The sequence below is a fragment of the Haliaeetus albicilla genome, chromosome 25 (genome assembly GCF_947461875.1).
Source record: "Haliaeetus albicilla chromosome 25, bHalAlb1.1, whole genome shotgun sequence".
NCBI lineage: Eukaryota > Metazoa > Chordata > Aves > Accipitriformes > Accipitridae > Haliaeetus > Haliaeetus albicilla.
The window spans coordinates 10,196,179-10,217,989 of NC_091507.1; the positions used below are offsets into that span (position 1 = coordinate 10,196,179).

Here is a 21,811-nt window from a genome sequence, read left to right on the forward strand (position 1 = left end):
GTCCTGTCTGACCTTACAGATTTAAGAAAGGGACAAATTAGTTTCCAGCTGAATTTTAGAAATATGCTGCTCTTCTCTTTTCCATCCCTTTCTACCCAATGGAAGAGGTAGCAGGAAGAAATGAAGATGAGATGCTGTCCCAGTGCCTTGCTCAGCAGCACAGTCTATAGTGCTGATGCAGTCCTGAGGCTGTGCAGTAGGTAACTTGTCCCTGGGGTGGCCTGGGATGCTTTCTGAGCCTTGGCACTTGCCCATTAGGTTAGATTGCAACAGGCTGGAAATAAGTAGTGTTCCCATACAGGATTATTTAGCAGAAAAGAGGTTAAAAGGTAAAAGGTAGTTTGCTTCCTAGATTAAGTGAAGAAACATAGGAAACTAATGCCGTTTGTGTGTCGGACTTAAATGTCAGGATTTGTGTGGATTCCTAAAAGTCCAGCTCTGGTGTGAAGCTCACACCAGCTGTATCCTGGTTGACTTTGGCCTTTGTGGAGGGAAAGAAGGAAAGCCAGTCAGCCATGACAAAGTCCTCATGAAGTAGTTGGCCTTGCTGCAGTGTGGAGGTGAGGAGAAGACAAGGGCCTGCTTTAACAGAGAGTTGACCAAGCTGACTGACCCTTTAGGCTGGTTTAGCTTGCCTGGTCATTGTGTGGCAGAGTGGCATTACTGTAATCCTGTGGGCAGTGGTCACCCATCAGTGGGGTTTCTGGGTGGTCCCTTCAGTAGTTCCTGCGGGCTGTGGGGGGCTGAGCTTTTTCCCTAGGAACTGCAGGTGCACGTCTGTTGTACTGGGCAAGTCAGAGGAGCTAAGACAGATATCAACACCAACGGGTCTTGTTTAAGGTTGTGCCTGCACGATTTAAGTAGAACAGTACCAGAGAGCGGACTCCAGCCAAGACTTTCAGCCTGGCTTGTTACCACTACGTCTGTGGGGAGGCAGCTGCGTGCATGCAGGGGGCCATGCCTACACAGAACTGCTTTGCTGTGGCTTAGAAGCAGAGGCACATGATTCTGGCTGCACCATTAATTGCATAGCAATTGGGATGCATGCTTTGTTCTTCACTTCTGGTTGCCCCTTCTTTCCCATGATGTGAAATATATTAAAAGCAGGTGAGGGATAGAGAGGCTAACGTGAAAATTAAGTTTTGGTAAAGTAAAAAGCAGTGAAAGGAGGAAAATAGGCAAAAATGCCCTCCACCTCCCCTTGCCTGTTCTGAATGTCTGAAGTAATCAGAAGAGCAGGTATCTTTCCAGAGAGGGTATGTTACCAGTGTACCAGGGTCCACTGATCAGGCTTAAATGTACAGCTAAGCAGAGGGCCTAGGGTTTGTAGCAAAGACTTAACTTTAGTTTACTGCTTAACTGGGTGGGAAAGTGAGGTCATGACAGCAAAATCTGAGTAAAAAATAATGGAATCTTTAGATGCTTTTGGTTTCTGCCACTTGATGTTGAGCAAGTTAAAAATTAACACCAGAAACTGGAGTTAAAGCCATGATGTCATGTGTTTGAATTTCTTGGCTGTCTATCAGTGAGACGTATCCAAGCATGTGAGTGGTAAACAGTTATACTTTTCTAGCAGTATATTATTTTTGTTCTTAGAAACTAAAGCATGACTTGGATATTAAAAATACAGTCTCATCCTTTGAGACTAAAACAAAGAAACAATTTCCTGCCTGAAGTTTTAACAATTTCAGCAAACTCGAGAGTCCTGTAAATCAAAACCACTGGCAAGGTTCCTCTTTTCAGAAAAGTAGCTGACTTATCGTTTCATTTATCTGTCACAGGAAAAAAGGGAACTCCTAGCGTTTGTATTGCAAAATAATGTTTTTTCCATTTTTCATTAGAGGTTATTGACCTGGCTCTTTTCATGTTGAATGAAGCGACACATAAATTAATGCCTTCCTGTCCTTCATAATCTGCTTCAAATGAGGAAGTTTGTGTTTATTTTAATGAAGTAATTTCAGTTATACGTAGCAACCTTTTTCTAAATCTTAAAGCATTATATCTTTCAATTTAAAATATTTTAGGTATCTTTCTACCATAAAAGTTAAAGGTTGCACAGCCAATGTTAACTTTGATATTTACTGCCTTATGTCTGACTTTGCAAATACAATCTTTTTAAGAGCTTTCTATTTAGTGATTTTTTTTTTTTTTCTTTAAATGAGCAAACTAAAAAAGAAATCTGGAAACACTAACTCTCACATAGCTGCTATGTGAACTACCAAACTGTGCGGGATGGTGGTAAAACTGACAGCTTGGTGGCAGTCTCAGGTTATACCTTATTATCTTACCCAGGGTGGTCCAACAATAAAATGTACATTTCTTAAATACCATGCCTCAGTGTGCTGTGATGGCAGGAGGTGAGTGTTGATGCTGGGATCCAGACTTGTGTTATGTTCCAGACTGGAGTGGGGAATGTCTGATAGGAGGTTACATCCTTCTGTTTTGCAGCCTGTTTCCATTATTCTACAATTTAGAATCTTCACTTTACTGCCTTCTAGCTGCTCTCTGCTGCCCTTGAAGGGCAGATGCACAGACACAGGTGCTGTCCCTTTACCGCTGTTGTGGACTTTTTCCTTTCATATATTTTTCTGCACTTTTTCCAGTCGCCTTTCCCTATCTAGCTTCTCCTGTCTTCCTCCTTTCCCAGTCTCTAGTTTCTCATCATCAATCTTGAATCTGCCTTACTGGAGGTGCAGTGCAGTCTCTGAACCTCCAGCCTCCCCTCTCTGGGCCTTTCCCTTGGTAGGACAGAGATTTCCGTCTCTTTTGTATGTCTGGAAGTAAGCATGGGAGATGCTTCTTTATCTCTGTTCTTGTGCTCTGAGACATAGCAATTCACACCAGAGAGAAAAAGTGTGGGGGAGGCCCAGACCCTGTAGGAATTGGGTTGAGATATATCTAGAGCACATGGGTGTTATGGGTTTAACTGCCAAGCTCTGGCAAGCCTCAGCAGGCAGTTTCAGGAGTCACTGTCTTGGTTAGGTCAAGTAAAGAAATACTCAAAGGCACCTTAAAACCAACCTGAAACAACTTTTCCTAATTCCAGGGTTTTTTTAGTGATTGGGCTTTATTTTTTTAAAAAACATGGTGGTGGGAGTTTTCTTCTTCCTCAGCCATCTTCTGAGGAACAATTGAACTCTTCCAAAATAGCTAAAATTTTCCAAAAATGCTGCTCTCATTTTAGACATCTGGGAAAACTTCAGTATACTAATTTGGCAAAGATACAGCAAAGACAGAGAAGTCATAGAAAGGAAGTTATTGGGCAGTTTTTAATTTTAGTTTTTTCTGCATATGCAGAGCCATCTCAGTGTTGGCCTTTTGGAGCAGAGTGCTCTGACCTAGAGTGTATGTCAGTATGGGAGAAGAGCTATTGAACCAGGAATCCAAAACAAATCTGTCCAAAGTCTGGTATTTGCCTCTTCCTTCAAGGATTAGATGAGTGCATGCTCTTCATAGCACAAGCTATGGCCTTAAATATTTGGTTCATTAAGATGTCAGCCTGCAGTCAGGGTGTGTCCACCTGCTCTTTGTAACAAAGTGAGGGCTCTGGATTTCTGATCATCTGGGCTTTTATTTCACATATTCATGTAGCATGCCTTCATGGAAAAACAGGGGGGGAAAAAAACCACAAGCTGCTAAAGTGTTTACATGGAAAATATTAGAAACCAAACATGCTTTCACTTCTGTTTTTCTTTTTTTAAGTACAATTGAAAAAGGCAAAGCAAGGAGTAAAAATGCACTCTGCTATGACTGGGGATTAATTATATTAAAGATTGTTAGTTAAACCAACGGAGTGATTTAGTGTGTATTACCAGTTGTTTTGGACTCTCTGAAACTAGGCAGTATTGATGGCCTGTTTCATGTATGCATAGCTTCCTGTGATTATGTTCTCTAATGACTTTTTCTCTTTTAGACTATGTGCAGGTTCGAAGTGGTAGGAATTGTCTTAGATCGGCTTTGTTTCTGTGTAGCAGCTCTTGAGAGCTATTGAATATAATTTTCTGGGGGAGGTAGCCTGTCATGAATACAGGCGTTTTGCCAGCCTGAATCTGAATGAATGAAGAGTATTACTGGACATCTCAATCATAGTGCTGCTGTTGTTAATTTTTATGATTTTTGACACTTTGTCATTGTTCTGCCATCTTTATTCTTGTATGCTTTGTCTTTTTTTATTGGGTAGGGGTTGTTTTGTTGGTTTGCTTTGTTTTGCTAAGGAGCTCTGTAAAGCTACCATCACATGAGCATTTTGTTACTCACATTGCATTCTTGTGCTGTACCAGAGTTCGTGACCATGTTCCATCGGTGGAAGAGATGAGTGAAAGCCGCTGGCTGTATTTCAGGTGACACTGTGCTTTCCTTGATACCAAATTAACCTGGTGCTTGGCTTTCTTCATCTTTATAACACTGTGTGTGGTGTTTTTTTTCTATACTATGGCATGCTGCTGCTGCTTCTCCTTTTCTCCAGAGTGCCGTAGATGTTCCTCAATTCTGAGTCTGTTCTCTTCTTCTGAGCTGGGAGAGTGTGGATCGCACATGTCTTTAGCTTGAAAAAAAACCACCACAAAACACTACATCCTTTAGCTTAAAAAAAAAAACAAACCATGAAACACTACATCCTTTAACTCTGTGTATGGGTAATTAATGAAGCAAAACTAGCATTTCTGGCCTGGGAAGACTTCAAAGCTGAGAAATCATGGGTATGATCCCATGATCCTTAATCACGCAGGTATTCTTAAGCATTCCCTGGGGTTATTTCATACAACTGTTCAGGTTGGAAGGGACTTCATAGATGATTTAACCCAGCCTCTTTGGGGATGCATTTTAAAAACTGAGGGTTATCACATTGCTTTATAACAAGATGCTAATAAGAGTGGAGATAAACCAGAATCCTAGTTTTTTCTGGTTGATGGTTTCTAGAACTGGTAAGTGGAGAGAGAGGGAAGAAAAAAACACAACCCCAAATCTTTGTGGCATCTGTAGGGGAACGTGTATTTGTGTGTGTGTGTGTGTGTATTAAAAAATATACAGAATATTTATGTAAAGAAAACTCTTTGGGCTGGGGCAATGGTAAGTTTTTCATGTATCCTGTCACACTTGAAGGTTCCCAGCAAACTACTAAATATGCCAGAGATGCAGTACATTAGCTTGTACAGAGAGTCTGAGAACTATTATCTATTACAGTCATTCTTGGCTGTTGCCACAGTAATTACATATGCTAGAATGTACTAAAGCCTGGTATTTTGGTTATTTGTCAGCTATGTGTTGCAGGACCTTGGAAAGTTTTTTGAAGTGTCAGAAGAGATGGTTCCACCCATTTTAAAATGACGTAGTGGAGAACTTGAAGTAGTTCTATCTGCTTTTTTTACCATTCCTTTCTATACATTTAGTTTCCATTTGCATTCCGCGTTTTGTGTGTCAGCCATTTTATGCCACACTGTTTAAATTACTGAATTATACGTAGGCTTAGCATTTGAGGGATCAAACCTGAGTAACTGCTCTCCTATGTGTGATGCTGGAGTTGTAGCTGTAGAATAAGGACCAGGAAGGTCAGGAGTCAGTTAAGAGTAGAAACATGGTGCTTTGGTATTGGGAGTTAGGAGCTCAGTGGTAGTCCCTTTGCTGTTACAGAGCTTTTAAAGCATGAAAAGCCTTTTATGCCTTAAAAACAAAAAAATACTTTCACTAGGGAGGAGTGAAGAAATATACTTAAAATGGATTAGTTTTTACTCTTGTCTACAGATTCCAGTAAACTTCCCAAGGCAGAAATAAAGATGGCTGAACTTCATGTACTAGTAACTGTCTGTACTGAAGTTTTAAGGTATCGGATCAAACACTGAATTGATGCCAGTGAGGGGAAATAGATGGATTTTTTACCAGTTTGGGGATATATATTCATTGTTACAGCTGAAGGACTGCTCATATTCTTCATCTGACATCTGCTTTTTAAGAGTTAGTTATCTGAATTGCTACTGTACACCCTCAGGGAATCCACACACAACTGCTGCAGTCGGCTTTCAGAAAGGGTGGAGGGGAAAACGAAGATGCTTGCTGGCATCTGCACTACCCTGGCCTTGGCTGTCCTGCAGCTGACGTGCCCCTCGGTCCCCATCGCATAGGCTGTGCCTCTTCAACAAAGCACTGTTTTCAACCAGCTTGCTCACCTGCCTTCCTCCTAGGGGGTTTGAGCAAAACACCACAGTCATTAGCAAGGCTACCCTCTCTGTGCCCCTGATCTCTGAGAGAAGATCTATGTAAATCAATCCAGTAACAATTTTTCTTAATTTAAAAACCAGTTAAATAAATGAGAACTGATATTGGCCTTTACAGCACATTTAAATTACGGAAAGCTTTTTAAATGTGCTTAAGGATGTGAGAGGAATTTTTTTTTTTTAACCACCAGAAAAGAATTATTGAAGATATACATGCATCAGCTTTACTTTTACGTTTAATTATGGAAATAATTAAGTAAGGATGAAGTAACTAAATGTTTTCTTGCTTCTCTCCACTGTTAAGGAGGTTGGGAGAGACTTGACTGGTTTTTGGTGATAAAGATGTTTCAGATGATAAAGAAGAGGCTTAGAAATTTCAGGACAGGGCCTGCAAAAACATAATGCTTGTCCTGAGACCAGGGTGTATATATCTTGAAACTTGCTACAAAAAAAATAAAGCTTCCTATACAATTCATGCTAGAGTAGAGGATAAGAGACACAGTATGCTGGTTGAAAGATGCAAAAAAGTCATTGTGGGCATTCAAAATAGTAATGTATTTAGTGTTAATCTGTGAACTGAGCAACACACTTTGAAACATGAACTCAAAAAAAAAGTGATTTATAGAAAAGAATTAGTTAGAAATACTCAAAATATAAATTCACCTGAAGAATAACTTTGAAAAAAATTTTAAATGGAAAAGTCTGTGTTGATGTACTATTTCAATATTGAAAGAAATGTCTGTAGTAAGAATTTTTTTCTAAAAGGTGAACCATTTTAATACAGAAAAGCTCTCCTTTCCTCTTTGGCACAATAGTGAACCCAAACACCTGGCCTGTGATGTACTATGACTTCTCACTGAACAGTATGGTCATCCTGCTTTGGTCTTCCACTAAGCCCCCATCCCCTGGCTAAGGGGGGATCCCCCCAAACAAATGCACAACCTTCTAAGTCAAGTAAAAGCTGAGACATTCTGAATTGTTTGGTTTTCTTATGTACTGTGAAGTGAATGGGTAGCCTGGTGAGTTAAAACTATTTAGGGAATGCAAGCTATGTTCCTCTTCTGGAATGAGGTTCTTGAACTGTTCATACTGCCAGCTGCACAGCTAACATGAGCATGGCTGCTGCGCATAACACGTTCAACCTCCCCAATGTGCAGCTGGAGTTTGGAAAGCCACAAATCTTTTTATTTTATTTTTATGTGTATTTATAAAGGAATGTGCAATCTTATATATATTGCCATACTGAGCGTGTTTCCTGTTGTTGCTTGTCAGCTTTCTGCGTGAGGCTTCATTAGGTAACTAGTTTTTCTGCAGAAAACCCTTCCTACCATGTCTTCACTGCCTAAGCAGTAACATCTAAGCCCTTGTAACCTTTCAGAGCTCTTGTGTGTGGCATTTTATTATAGCATGTGTTATAACCCAGTACCCAATCTGTCTGTCCAGTGTTCCCTTAAACTGGTGAAGCTTTTCAGTCTTGAGGCTGGTCAGTGCCAGTGAACTCCCAGGCCAAATGTGCCTGTATGTGAAAAAAGGAAGTGATGAGGAAAGAAAAGAGACTCAGGAAAAAATCCAAGCAGAGGACTGGATCAACACTAGCTCTATATGAGGCTGCTTCAGGCTGTCTTAGAGTGGCTTTCTGGATTTTCCCTGAACTACGTTAAGTCATGTGAGGCCTTGGATTGGCTGTGAGTCCACAAGGGTGACTTAAAACGTTAGTTCAGTGCCTGCTTTTCTTCTTCTATTGTTCTATTAGAAAGTGCTGCCCTGGAAGTTATTTGAAGGTGTGCCTTTTTAGTTTGATCCATGCCATCTTCTGTGCCTGAAGGTAAATCATGTCTGCATCACTGCTTGCCTTATGCAAGTGTGTATCCCTGGGACACACAAATGATATGGTCTTACCAGTGAGGTTCTGTTGGTTTCTGGTGATCCTCAGAGATGTTGCATAAACACCGTGGCTAGAAGTAGCTGACACAAAGTCTAAGTAACAAAGGAATTGCACTAAACCAGCTCAGTCCCTTCTAAGAGAGGGGAAATGAAGAAGTTAGCCATTTCAGACAATATGTTTTTGTTATTGCATGTGTTTTCCTACGCTTATTATGCAACATGGTAGGACTGAAACACATTTGAGACTGACAATCTTACCTAACATTTGACGTTGGAGGTCTAGGTTCTACAAGAGAGCATGGAGATTAAGGCATGAATAGGATTTAAAACTAGACAAATCTAATCTTAACAAATAGATCCCCAAAACAGACCAGAAAAACCTGAACATAATTACAAGGATTAAATACCCATCTTGGATAGGAGCACTACGTGAAAGGATGGTTCAGTAATAAGATGCTTGCTAACTATGCAAAAGCGAGTAGACAGTTTCTTAGGAATATATTATTCTGTAATCATCCACCATCTCATTATACAGACCCTCCCTCACTCAGGTGGGAGGCTGGACTAGACAGACCTTTTGTTAATCCACTGCGGCTGTGTTGTGTTAGGTGAATGAAAGTTGCAGCAAATTAATATGCGTCTTTATAAAATATTTTTGTTGCTTCACACTACATTAAGACTTGGGGTGTGTGGCTTTTTTTAATCATATATTTGAGCCATTCTCAGGCCTATCTGGCAGTGAAGTTATTTGCTGTGTCAAATATTTAGGCTGCACTTATCCTTAGTCTTTAGTTTCTTGCTGCTGGGCATGAGGGATGTTCTCTACTGAAGAGGATGTCACCCACAGTTCACCTTTTAAGCGAAAAATTGTATTTGCCAGTGTCCTAAAAGAACTGACAACAAAGGTAAGCAGTTAAAGTTGATGTTGAGTTGGAGTTATAACTGTTATCTACAGGTAGTTGCTGCTTGAGTGAAGAAGTATCTTGTTTATAGCTATGTAACTGCAGGGGGGTAATGGACAGCTCTTCCTCACACTATTCTTACAGCATCTCTGAATGCAGCTTTGCTGGGTGCTTAAAGTGCTTTTAAAATGCATTCTGCCAAACTTGCAGCATTTGCAGCCCTCAGTAACACCACTTGCTTTGTTTTCCTAATGTTTCTGTAGGGTTGGGGTTGACCCAGATCAGGATCCTCCACCTACTAATGACAGCTTTCAAGTCTTACAAGGAGTAAGTAATTACATAACTTCTCTATTAGGCTGATCTTATTTTATAACTAAAATGATAAAGAACTGCAGAAGCTATGTGTATGGATAAAACCTTCCTCTCCTAGCTGGCAAGTCAGTAATGCATTTTACTTTGTAATATTCAAGTAATGCCCACCAAAAAACATTCTGTGGTATTGGGTGTAATGCTGCAGCGTTCTAATTTTTGCGTATATGTATAAATATAAGGCATCAAAAACCTTTCCAAGTCTACTAATACACTCTGTTTAACAATGTGCTTTCCTCTTCCCCATCCACCCAACATGCTTGCTTTTAACATGCTACAGCATAAAGAGTCCTCCCCAAGACTGAACCAGAGGTAATCCTCTTGGCTTCTGTTCAGTAATTGACACCAAATTTTGGCCCTTGTACTTGCTTATAATCAAAGATGATCCAATCTTGGCTCCTGTATACCGTACCACAAGGCAGCTGGATCTTGCCTGTACTACCTACCACCTGTATGAGGCAAAAGGAGCACTGGAAAATTGTCATTTACATTCAGCAAACTGTTGCTGTAAATCTTCAGTGCAGCTTTCTGTGCATCAGTAACAACCCAAGAGTTCACTTTTTTCCCCTGCAATATACTATTGGCAAACAAGACTATCAAAAGAATGTTGTTCATAGCAGAAATTTCAGTTTTCCTCATCTATAAACTGAGTGAATTCACAGGAGGAGTGAAAGGTCTGGGGAAAAAAAACCTCAAGCAACTCAACATTTCCTGAGGCTTAACTGCGAGCTTCCTCTGTCCAGGCCTTAGTTTACACTCTCCCAGAGTACTGCTTGACACTAATTGTTCAGCAGCACAACCGGTTGCTTATGTAGGAACCTGCTGGAGGAAGTTGAATGACAGGGAAGACAGATGACTTTGGACCCAGAGGATGCTTAGGGTGCAAGTATGTAAAATCTGCTTTGTAAACCTCAGGTTGTGCGATGCTAGTGTTCAGGCTGGTCACGGATACGTGCATGGGATTCTTGCTGTATTTGTGATCAGGTTTCTTAGTAGTGGTTTCTCCTGCCTTGCCTTTTTTTTTTTTTTTTTTTTTTTTTCTTTTGGTCACAGCTTGTACAGGTAAGAATTACTTGCTCAGGAAGCATCTCTTACATTGCAGAAACCGCGTTAGGCATCTCTGTGTTCTTTGTTAAAGCCTGTGTCCAGCACACAAAATAGATTCTGAAATGGTGGGTTTGGGTACCAAAAAGGGTGAACTTGGTTTTTTATCTATCTGGAAGCAACCAGAAGGGCAGGACTCAAAACAGCTTTTACAATGAAGGCCACAGTTATTGCATAAAACCAAGGTTAGGAAGTGGTATCATGGTAAGATGGCTTTGGCCAGTTCAGATGGAGCTTGTCAGTATTTGAGGAATTACTTTAACAGGAAACAGAGCATGGGTTTTCTGTTCTCATTCAGTTCAGTGCCTGGGTGGAAATATCTTGTCTGCTTTTTTCCCATGTAAACATAAACCACGTACCCATTTGTTTCCCTCTTTAGCTGTGCATTGCATTCCTAATGGAGTCCATTAGTCAGTTCCCTTTGGATTCTTCTTTCTTTCACCAAGCCGAGATTAGCAGCATGTCACAGTTGAAGAAAATATATTATTTGGGATGGGGCGGGAGTGAAAATACACTAAGCTTTAACTCTTGGTGGATCATGGATTTTTTGCAGATCAGGAGTACACAGGGCAATCCTGTCTGGTTCTTTTCAAGTAGTTTGGATGACGATTCATACAAGGCATTCTCACTTCATCTGTTTTCCTGTGTTTAACTTTGGCCTCTGTCCAAAAAAGAAAACAAAAAAAACCCCAAAACAACAAAAGAACCCCAAACCAACCCACCCCAAAAACCAAAACAGTAACAAAAGTAAAAATAAATGCAGCTGCAGATCAGCTGGTGTGATGACTTTCAGCACAGCTAGTGAAGGGATTATATTTAACACTGTTAGCACTTCTGAGGTTGATCTAGCACTTAGAAAATTTGCATGATCTTCCTCAATTGTGATTTTTATATGGATTCCCTGTTAGGCATGTTTCTTTTAAGTGTGATATATTTCATCAGGTTTGTGATAGTTTATCAGATATGGTAAATTCCCTTGTTCTTCCAAGGAAGTAATAGGCTTAAGGAAAGAACATCAAATAGACCTAGAGTTAAGGAAGCCAACCAAGCGATGAATAGGAATCAGTCTGGATTATTCCAGCTCACTTATTAGGGGAGGGGGATGGGGATGAGACATCAGTGAGGCTTATTTGTCAGGTTTGGACTTATTTCTATATCCATTACCGCATTAACTGTGTGATAAGCTTTTAGATTCAAGGGAACTTGGTGGTAGAGGGCTTGTTAAGGTAACTTGAAGGGAATGAAGAGGGCCTGTTTCTTCTTTGCAGTCATTTCTGATCTTTCTAAGGAAAGTAACCTTCTCAGTATAAGCAAGTCTCTAAATAGCTTTATTCTGCAGTCCAAGTACAGTATTGGAGTAATTTGGCTTTTTTGGACAGGACATTATAATGTGAATGATTGGAGTGTATGATTTGGGTTTTTTTCTCCCTGAAATAATTGAATATGTTTTTATCTTATTTTTAGGATGGCCCAGATTCTGAAAGAAGGAACAGGACACAGCAGGAAAGTGCTTGGCTCTTCAGGCTATGGTATAGCTTTGACCATAAGTATCCTTTTGAAAACACAGCCTGTCTTCAAGGCATGAAATGTTCACTTTTTTTTCCTTTCCACGTACCCATATGTAGCCTTAAGCACTTGAGAGAGTCAAACAGGAGAAAGATCAAGTATTTGACTCAGAAGACGGACCTTTCCTTTCTCTAATGCCTGGTATGTCACACTGGCTGAAGGACCGAAACCAGTCAGTTCTAGGAGCTGAAATTCCTTCCTAAACAATAAGACAGCCAATTAACTATTTCAGATCATCTGATCTGTTCTATAAATCTGATCTCATCTTCACCGATGCTCATAGCACAGACTAGTTTTCCAGTTCATTGTACATGTCTAAGCCCCAACTCATTGCTCTGAAGAGCCATCTGCTTTTGTGATGAGGTCCTCTTTGGAAGCGCGTTGCTGACATGGGAATTTCTGGAACTAAAAATCTACATGTGATCCAGCTTATTCCCTTCAGTATGTCCAGAACTTCCTATCGTTGTTAAAGCAGAGAGTGTCCTTGTGTGTTTATAGTATTGTACAACCTTTCTGAAGCTATTATTATACTATTTAGATAGCCTTGTTTAAGCTTCTAAGCAGTTTTTGTGCAGCTGTCCTGTCTTTCATGCTTGTGGTTTTTTAATCTACTTAGCATATTCTTAATTGATATATCATACAGGTGCCCCTCCTTAACAGCTTACACTCACTTAGTGGAAAATGGCAAAGATAATCTTGTGGCCCTGGCAAGTCACTTATACCTAGAAATTAAAAGAAGTTTAACTTATTGATTTCTGATAATTTGTAGGGCGGTTAAATATACATAACTACCTGTGACAGGGCCTTAATCTTGTTGCAGCTTGCATCTGAGAAGTGAGTCTTTTCACTGGGGTCTTGGCCATTGGTTGATGAGAGATTGCTGGCCTAGTTGGAGCATAGCAGTTTCCTTCTATGCCTTGTGCATCAAGATTTCCCACCCAGGGAAACTCAGGTATAGTGTTAAAAGCATTCAGATCCTAGTAACACTTGCCTGTTCAGGATAAAATTTGTTTGTGGCTGATGCTTTCAGATATAGTAATATGGGGCCAAAGCCCAGAAAGGAGTGTATGTGCTAGTTTTAATATTCATAAATGTTAGTAATTTCAAGTTAACCCTTTGAGTTGTAGTGGCTGGTGTCAAAGTGTATTGAGGTCAATTTTTGTTCTTTTTTTTAAAAAAAACGAAAGAATTCTGTGGTAACAGCACAGAAGGATCTGGCTGTGGCTGACTGCATCTTTTTTGTCTTTTTAAGAAGGAAGCAGAGCTATCCTCTTCCCCCGTCTTTACAAAAGGGATGTGCCCGATGTAAAAAGGAGTAGTTGGCAATGCTGACTTCCCCTCGGCTGATGCTAGCACAACTGCAGTCCCCAGCAGCTGCGGTAAGGGCAGGGGGAGTGCCAGGCAAAAATTACAGCTTAATTAGCTGTTTCACAGAAACTTAAAGGATGCTTATAGTGCATTTACTTTTTCAGTGGTGACTGGCTATCTTTAGGGAAGGCTTTTGTGAAGTTTGTGCCAAGGAAAGCAACATCCAGAGGCAGAACTGTCTTACTCTGTCTTAGAGGTAAAATTCTGTTCCTTCTGTTGCAAGGAGGCATTCAGATAAACATCGGCTGGGTGGGCTTAAATTGCATGGAAGGGATGATCTTTAGAATTACCACCTCTATACCCATGGCTAAATGTCAAAATATTTTTTGCTGATGCAATCATTTGGTTTGTGGGTAGAAAGGCAGATTGTCTCAAAATTCACTCTTTGCAAGGGAACTTAACTTGAAAAAGATGCGAGTAAGATGCTCTTGGCAGTGTGCTCCAACGCTGGCTATTGCCTGCAGAGCTCTGTGTGGATGGATAACTTGCAACTTCATTCCTGTGGAACGCAGAGTTCATTTAATGTCATGGGCTGTTCCCTGGGTTCACCCACAATTGTTAAACACAAAGAAAACTGCAACTTTGATGAATTACCAGATGTCTTTTACTGGGTTTGTTTTATTACAACTGAGTCACAGCATGCCTGTCTGCCATAGGGCAATGTGGCGGCTGGTAGGTTAGTGTAAGGGCGAAGAGTTTATTTCTTTCCAGACCTGGGTGTAGCTGCACCGTTACTGGAGGAGGGAAGGAGGAAACGTAACTCTGCAGTGGCATAATCATGCTGTTATATGCTCCAGTAAACGTGCTATGCCAGGCTCTGCTAAAGGGGAGGGATACATTTCTGCTAAAACAGCCCCTTTTTTAAACTCCTCTTTCCCCTAAGCACCTTGATCTGTTAAGAGGCTCAGGAAAGCTGTTATATTCACAAATGGACTTGATTCTCTCTGTGCTTAGAAGCCTGAGAAAGTAACTGGAATACCTGCAATATATATTTACATTGAAAATAATCAGACTGACTTAAAAAAAACCAACCCAACCCAAAACCCCATGGTCCTGATTTCAGGCAATGTTTTGAAGTCTTAGCACTTTCCTCCTCAGCTCTGTTCTTGTGCCTGTCAAGATCAGCGTGCCCCTCTGTAGTAGGGATACCTTCTTTGACTCCCGAGCATTTCCTCAAGCGTATCATCAGTCTGGAGTACTAGTGTGAACAAATACGGATTTACCTAGGGCAGACCTATTAAAAGAGGTGTAAAGACACCTTTCTCTCCCACCAACCCTGTGCCCCCTCAATGTAATCTAGATAGCATTGCTGTCCTTCCACGCTGTGTTATGTGGTTCTTGCCATACAGTTTTCCCTTCACCTTTCTGAGGCTCTCTGTGGTATGTATATATGTACCGCAGAGATGTCTCTGAGCCTTACCAGAGTAAGACCTCTGGTTGCATCTCTGTGGCTCAGTGACCACCTAGCAGTTCAAGCGGTTATATTGCTTTGAGGATGTTGGATGGACAGTGTTTCTTTATTTCCCTGTGTTGAGCCACATAGGTATGTCACCTTGTTACCTCTAGCTTGCAACCTCAACACCATGCTCCCATCTTCAGAGCAGAAATACCCTTGGTCCTATTAACACTAAAGCACTTGTACCTCTGCTTGCTCCTTTTGGCTCCAGAGAGCGCAAAAGCTGGAAGCATTGCAACTGTTTGAAATTTTTAAGAGAGTTAGCTAGTTGCCTTTGCAGTAAATGTGTGAGTAAAGAAACTGCACTTGAAAGGATCAAGGGGAAAATGTTGGGGGGGAAGATGTTTTTCATTTATTTGTTTACAAATGCAGATTTTTTTTCAATGGATGTTTTATATACAGTGATTGAGCAGCACATCTATCAAAGGCAGAACCACACACATTTATGTACAATTGTCTTTTTATTTTCAGTAGTGGTTTTCAAGCACTGATGTGTTTTCCTTAACTACTTAAGTTATTTAAAGCCAATTCTCACTCACAGTGGCCCTCCATTAACCACAACTCTACCCAGCTGGTGTGGCCTGATAGCCCGCTGTCTGACAAGTCCCCAGGTTTATGATGTAAGTAGAATTACTTAATACTTCTGTGTTTTGTTTTTTATTTATTTAACTTCAGCAAAGCAGTTTTTTCTTTTTAGGCAAAAGGTTGGTATGATATACATACTGCAAGAAACTGCTGGTTTGTCACAGGCAGGCAAGATTTAAGATACTCGCCCCTGAGGCAACAGCTTCTGTTAGTAGAAATCGGAGATGATCTTATTGTTCAGATGCTACATTAAAAAAATAACATTTACGGATATTGGAAAATTACAGGCCTAAACCAGCTCAGGGAATCACTTCAAAATATTCAGTCCCTTCTCAACGCTTTTGGACAAGATTCTTTTCCTGTTACTGCTAAGGTTGCATCAAGGTCTCCTTCAGAGAAGACACTGACACATTTACTCATGCTGGAAAGAAATCTGGTAGAGCTTCCCTTCATTGTTTCCACTGTGAAATTTGAGATCACATTTCGGAAACAGTTAATTAGTTACTTATCTGAGTCCAGCAGGTCACTATACTGTCTTTAGAGCCATGTCTTGCAATAATTAATGCTTCATTCTCTATTACTCTTGCAGGATCCTGATACATGTCATTCCTATCTGTACAGTGCTTCTGAAATCTACAACTTTTTATGAGCTGCTTGTAAATAGGACCATGGTACTATGTGGGAACACTCAAATTTGCAGGTTCTTTGGAATGGTAACATCTCTGCTATGTTCAAGTAGTCTTGGACCAGATTTCTATTCATCTTTTCGTAGAGAGTTATGAATTCCACTTCCAACTTTGAAATACTTCCCTGCATTTCTTTCTGGTATCATTAGCATCTTTCTTTTACCTGATAGTAAAGTTTCAAAGAAATTTGAAATGTCTGCTGCCTATTTGGAGCTATTAGTAATGCAAGAAATTGGCCTTGTTCCCATCTTTGCAATGACACTGGAGATCTTAAAACAGATCTAGGCTGGAAGGCATCCATCAGACCAATTACCCTACTTGTGTGTTGCCCGTGTGTCTATCTATGTATGATCTTATGAGATTAGTTATCCAGTAACTGAGAATCTGGCCAGAATGAACATGCAAGCTTTGGCTTTCGTTTTCTCTAACAGTTGGGCTCTTTTTTCCTCATTAGTCCTCATTCTTAGCTATTACCACGTGTGGAAACTTATTCTTTACTTGGATTGGTTGTGACACACACACACATACGCTTCATCATTAAAAATGCTTATAAGGCTGCATACTTTTTTAAGGTGTATAATGTGGAACTTTCACATTGTATTCTTTCTTCTTGTTCCTATTTTGGTGTGCTGCTGCATTAGTCTTGAAAGAATATAATTTTGAGACTTTATTTCTAGTTTCTTTTCAAGATTTCCAAACTCTGCAGTTGCTTTATTGCTTTTCATTTCTTTGCATGGCTGGCTCTACTACAGCACTTGACTATACCACTTTATTACTGGCTAAAAAGCTGTGGAATCTTTTTGCCTTTCTATTAAGTGCAGGTGAAGCAATTGAGAGAGCCATGTCTTTGGGGGGACAGAAACTGCTTGGAATAGTTGTGTGTTTGTGAGGTATTTCCAGGAAAATTGAGTGGTACATCTGAGAGAATTAAAGACTGAAGATTTTGAATTAAACAAGCAAAAAAGTCTAAATACTTAACAGAATGTAACATATCTGGGTTGTGGTTTAACCCCAGCCAGCAACTAAGCACCATGCAGCTGCTCACTCACTTCCCCCCACCCAGTGGGATGGGGGAGAGAATGAGCGGGGAAAAAAAAATAAAACTCACAGGTTGAGATAAGAAGAGTTTAATAGGACAGAAAGGAAGAAAATAACAATAATAACAATTTTAAAATGACAACAATAATAATAATAAAGGAATTGGAATATACAAAACAACTGATGCACAATGCAATTGCTCACCACTCGCTGACTGATGCCCAGTCAGTTCCCAAGCAGCAATCCCCCCAGTGGCCGACTCCCCCCAGTTTATATACTGGGCATGACGTCACATGGTATGGAATACCCTTTTGGCCAGTTTGGGTCAGGTGCCCTGGCTGTGTCCCCTCCCAAATTCTTGTGCCCCTCCAGCCTTCTTGCTAGCTGGGCATGAGAAGCTGAAAAATCCTTGACTTAGTCTAAACGCTACTTGGCAACAACTGAAAACATTAGTTTGTTATCAACATTATTCTCATACTAAATCCAAAACACAACACTATACCAGCTACTAAGAAGATGAACTCTATCCCAGCTGAAACCAGGACAAGCTGGAAAATGTGTTGCAAACAGCAGTAGTGAATACTAGATCTTATTCAGATGCATGTCTGAGCAGTTATGACATCTATATAGAGAAGAAAGAGAAGAAAGCATACAAATATGTGGCCATACTGACTCTGTATTTGTGTATTGTTTTCAGCTTTTGTTGTTTTTTTCCCTGGCTTCATTACAACCTTATTTAGAATTTATTTTCACTTCTGTGAGTGGGAGTACATCTTTTTAATTAGATGCCAAGGGGGGGGTGGTGTTAAAGTCTGAAAGTCAGATAATCTTATTACATAGTCCACCTACAACCTATCCCTAAGTATGAGATCATGTCCTCTAAGCTTGAATTTGCATGGCATACATGTAAGGTTCTGAGTCAGCATGGAGGGTGGAGGTACAGTGGGGTTTTTCCAGAGCTGTTGTTACTACTCCTTGCTGATGTTCTCCCACTGCTTTAGGACTGTGCCACTAGGCTCACCATTAAGTTTTTCCAACCCAAAGAATCCAAGCTGGAACTTAAAAGCATGAAAGATTGCTGTAGATAGTGTTTAAAATTACCATTTTCAAAAATTCACTCCTATCTTTCTCTCCTGGTGTTATCTTCAGTGCATGACCATTTGGCAGGGCTTTCCAATTTATCCCAAACTAAAGTGGGTCACTTTTTTCTTCCCTTTTGACATGTCCTTTGAAACTTCTAGTAATTCTCTGTTCATCAACCTTTTTTCCCATCTGGAAGGAGCAGCTGTGTTATCACCTGTTCTTCCTAATGAAGTACTCCTGGGGATTTATTTTTTTTGCTTGTTTGTTCAGGGGTGTGTTTTTTGTCATACACACTCTCCCACCGTGGGTTTTGTTTTGTTTTTTGGGGTTTTTTTCCTTGAAAGTTTAGTTCTTGCACCATACACAGTGTGACAACTTGGTATGAAAGTAAAGGGAATTGAATTATTTTTCTATTTTTTCTATGCAAACCCAGTAAAGAAATGTCATTTGCAGTCTATATAAGTCTTGGAGGAGGTAACTCTCAAAATTGGTAAGAAAAATGTTCAGCTGTGCCTCACCCCTCCCCTTTCTTAGTGATTCTAGCTTCATAGCAAAAATTGTTTAGTTTCCTTGATGAATTTGAACTCGGCTGAGAAATAGCGAAACTCTAAGCAGAGCATCAGATTTAAGTTGTAATTTATTTTGCATACGTACTACTTGATGCTTTTGCTTTGGAGCCACAAGATAAGTAACTTCTGATGCAAGTTTTGTCATCCATGATGCCTGTGTTCTATTCAGCCCCAGCCATGTACGTGATGAATACCAGCGCTTTGTATGTGCAGTGTACTTTGCATGTGCTTTTTGCATTGCCTTAGGAGGTAATAAAGGCTGGCTTTGTAAGCAGTACCTCTAAATAAGCTTTAGCTGTTTTAACATCTCCAGCACGCATTCTTAGGAGCATGAGCAGATTTTACCACAAATGGGACAGAATGCTGTGAGGTCCCTCAAGGTTGTGGTCAGCATGTCAAAGCAAAATTCAATCGTTTGTAGGGTTTTGGATTTAGGTACTTACCCATTCTAGTTTGTCAGTTTAAGTAGTGAAGTTCAGACCTACGGTTTTTGAGTGAATTGAAGCTATTCCTACAGAACTGTAGGGGATTGCAGAGGCCAGTTTAGGGTTATTCTTGGAAGAATTTCAAGTCTCTAGGGATCTACTTGGATACATTTCCTGTCTTTCTTGAAAGAATTGTTCATGCTGCATGAAGCACAGTAGGTTTATTCACCCATCCTCTTTGCTTGCAAACATAGCAAATCTGTATACTACATGGGATTTTTCATGGATGTTTTCTTGAGAAATATATGAAATAAATTGCCTTCTGCTTGTAGTGCTATTCAGAAGTGAAATAAATAAGTGGAACTTGGCTCATACAAGGCAATGTTTGTTCACTATGTTGAGAGAAAGCTCAGAGTTTTCTCTGGAACTGATCATGTTTACATACATGTAAGTATAGCCTGGGACAAACCAGCAAAGACTGAGTTAGGACTTGCCATATAGTATGAAGCCTGTGCCCTCTCCTTTCAGTATTGTGCTTCCAAGAGCTTTTCAGCCCTTTGGGGAAGCTCAGATGTAGTGTGTGTTCTTACCAGTTTCTTATCTGATGGGTGGCTGCAAGGATCCGCTGTTAAATAGCATTGTGGAGACAGGAGATGCTTTGGGAGCTTGCTGCAGCCACTTCACACATGGCCTTGGTATCACAAGACCTCCTGGTGTGCTGGTAGCCCTGCCTTCCCCTCCTTGGTGCTTCTCCAAGGGCAAACACCATGAAAGGCAACTTGTGATAGAGCTTCTCAGCTTCTTCCACTTCTTAAAACATAACCAGTCAACAGTCGTAAACTCGTTTTTCTGCTTTTTATCTTTGAGCATCTCTTCTTCAAAAACAGAATATATAGGGATATCAGATTTTCTTAAACAGCCGATTATTTTGTGTACCTTTTTTAATCATCTTGGTCTTGTCCCTCAGGCTTTTTCTCTTTTGCAATGGAAAGCTTGTAAAGGCTGTTTCTGCCGACTATAGTTGAGCCCTTTAATTTCTGCCTTTTTTCTAAGACAGTGACAGTAGTTCAGTGTTTTCTTTGCAATCAAAGAAAGCAAGTGTCCTAAACTGTATTTGCTCTTTGATAACAGTGCTTTCTATCACAGTAACTCAGTCTTTAATAAGCAATGATAAATTTGGATGCCATGAAGGTTCTAAGAAATTAGCATTCATTCTAAGTAGGGCTTGTCTTGCACTTGACACTGAACTGCACCATTTCTTCCACTGATTTTGGTAAACTCCTGACACTTCTTCCAGTCCTCATTAGTTAAATATTCTGTATCATCTAGAGGCTTCTGCTGTTTTATTCTGGCTGATTATGATTCTGAAATAATGATAGGAAGCTTTCCCAGGAAGTTTTATTTAGCTGGGCACTGCATTTTTCATCGTGGACAGGTTAATCAGCATGTTCAGTCTCAAGTGCCCTGAACTCCTGCAATACAGGTAGGGCTTTCTGGTCAGGCTGATCACAGGCATCCTACCTCATGAAGCCTGTGCCCTCCTTCATTTGCTGAAGTGGAAGGAAATGATGTATTTTGAGAATGTAGCCTGATGGGTGTCCAGCCTACTGAGGAGAACAGCAATATACACACTTATATTTCAGCTCTTGCTAAGCAGTACGGAGCTATTCATGTGGGGAAATAATTGCTTTCAGTTGCAACAAAGCAAGCTTATAGTACTGATAGAATTTTCTTCAAATATGAGGAAGCCCTATTTTCTGACCAATTCAGCTGTTCTGCCTTTTACCAAGACCATGTTAAACAGGAGTGAAACATGGTAGTATTGCTTCCTGTTGTATTATGCTGTGTAGAGAAATTAAGCATTTTGTTACACTTAGCAATTTCAGTTTCTGACCATGTATTTCAACCCATCTCTGCCAAAATAAATTCACAGGGTTTTGTGAGCCATTTTCTTAAATGATTTTGAAAAGAAAACATATCAGAACTAGTTACAAAACCATGAAGCAAGCACTTTCTTGTATCAGCCTTTCATACTTTTATGGCTCAGGAGTGTTCCTAAGAACTAGGTCAAGTAATTCTCTTATTTAGTACCAGGTAAAAGTAAGCAAATAATTTAAAAGAGTGTGGCTAGTTTTCAGTTTATATACAAAAATTTGTTGAGGTAAACCTTGAATATAAAGTATTTGGGCCTAATGAGTTCTTACCAGTTTGCATGAGTCTTTTGCTAATGAACTTAACTAATTAGCAACAGATGCAACTCTGACCCTGTATCTGGGAGTGACTTAATTGTGCTTGGTCTCCAGTCTTTTTCCTGTACTGCCTTCTAAATTGTCATGCAGAAACCAGTGTATACTGCTCATCTCTCCTGTACTTCTGGTAAACTTCCAGTGCTATTAAATCCCTAGTTACCTGTTTCATAATCTAGTTCTTGGATTCAGCTCCCCCTCATCTCCACAATAGCAGTAATTATACAGGGAGCAGTAAGCTGATTTGCAAACACTGGGTTCAAGGTTATTTTTAACATTTCTTAAGGTGGAACTTTACCGCTTACTGCTTCTGTATTGACG

At 40.2% G+C, this 21,811-nt stretch overlaps 1 protein-coding gene and 1 non-coding gene across 5 annotated transcripts in view; both read left to right on the top strand.

Moving 5' to 3' along the window:
- Positions 1-21,811, top strand: part of SLC9A7 (solute carrier family 9 member A7) — an 87,900-nt gene that overhangs the window by 54,326 nt on the left and 11,763 nt on the right. Inside the window, exons 13-16 of one of the 4 annotated variants that reach the window (XM_069769958.1) lie at positions 4,281-4,340; positions 9,259-9,322; positions 11,933-12,015; positions 15,373-15,478. In XM_069769958.1, the coding sequence (XP_069626059.1) occupies positions 4,281-4,340; positions 9,259-9,322; positions 11,933-12,015; positions 15,373-15,478 (313 nt within the window). The remainder of the gene's footprint in view (positions 1-4,280; positions 4,341-9,258; positions 9,323-11,932; positions 12,016-15,372; positions 15,479-21,811) is intronic. The other 3 variants (XR_011322073.1, XM_069769959.1, XR_011322074.1) reach the window with 3 other exon arrangements.
- On the top strand, positions 19,786-19,973 carry LOC138681964 (U2 spliceosomal RNA). The gene has a single exon (XR_011322204.1). It is a non-coding gene; the product is annotated as a U2 spliceosomal RNA (small nuclear RNA).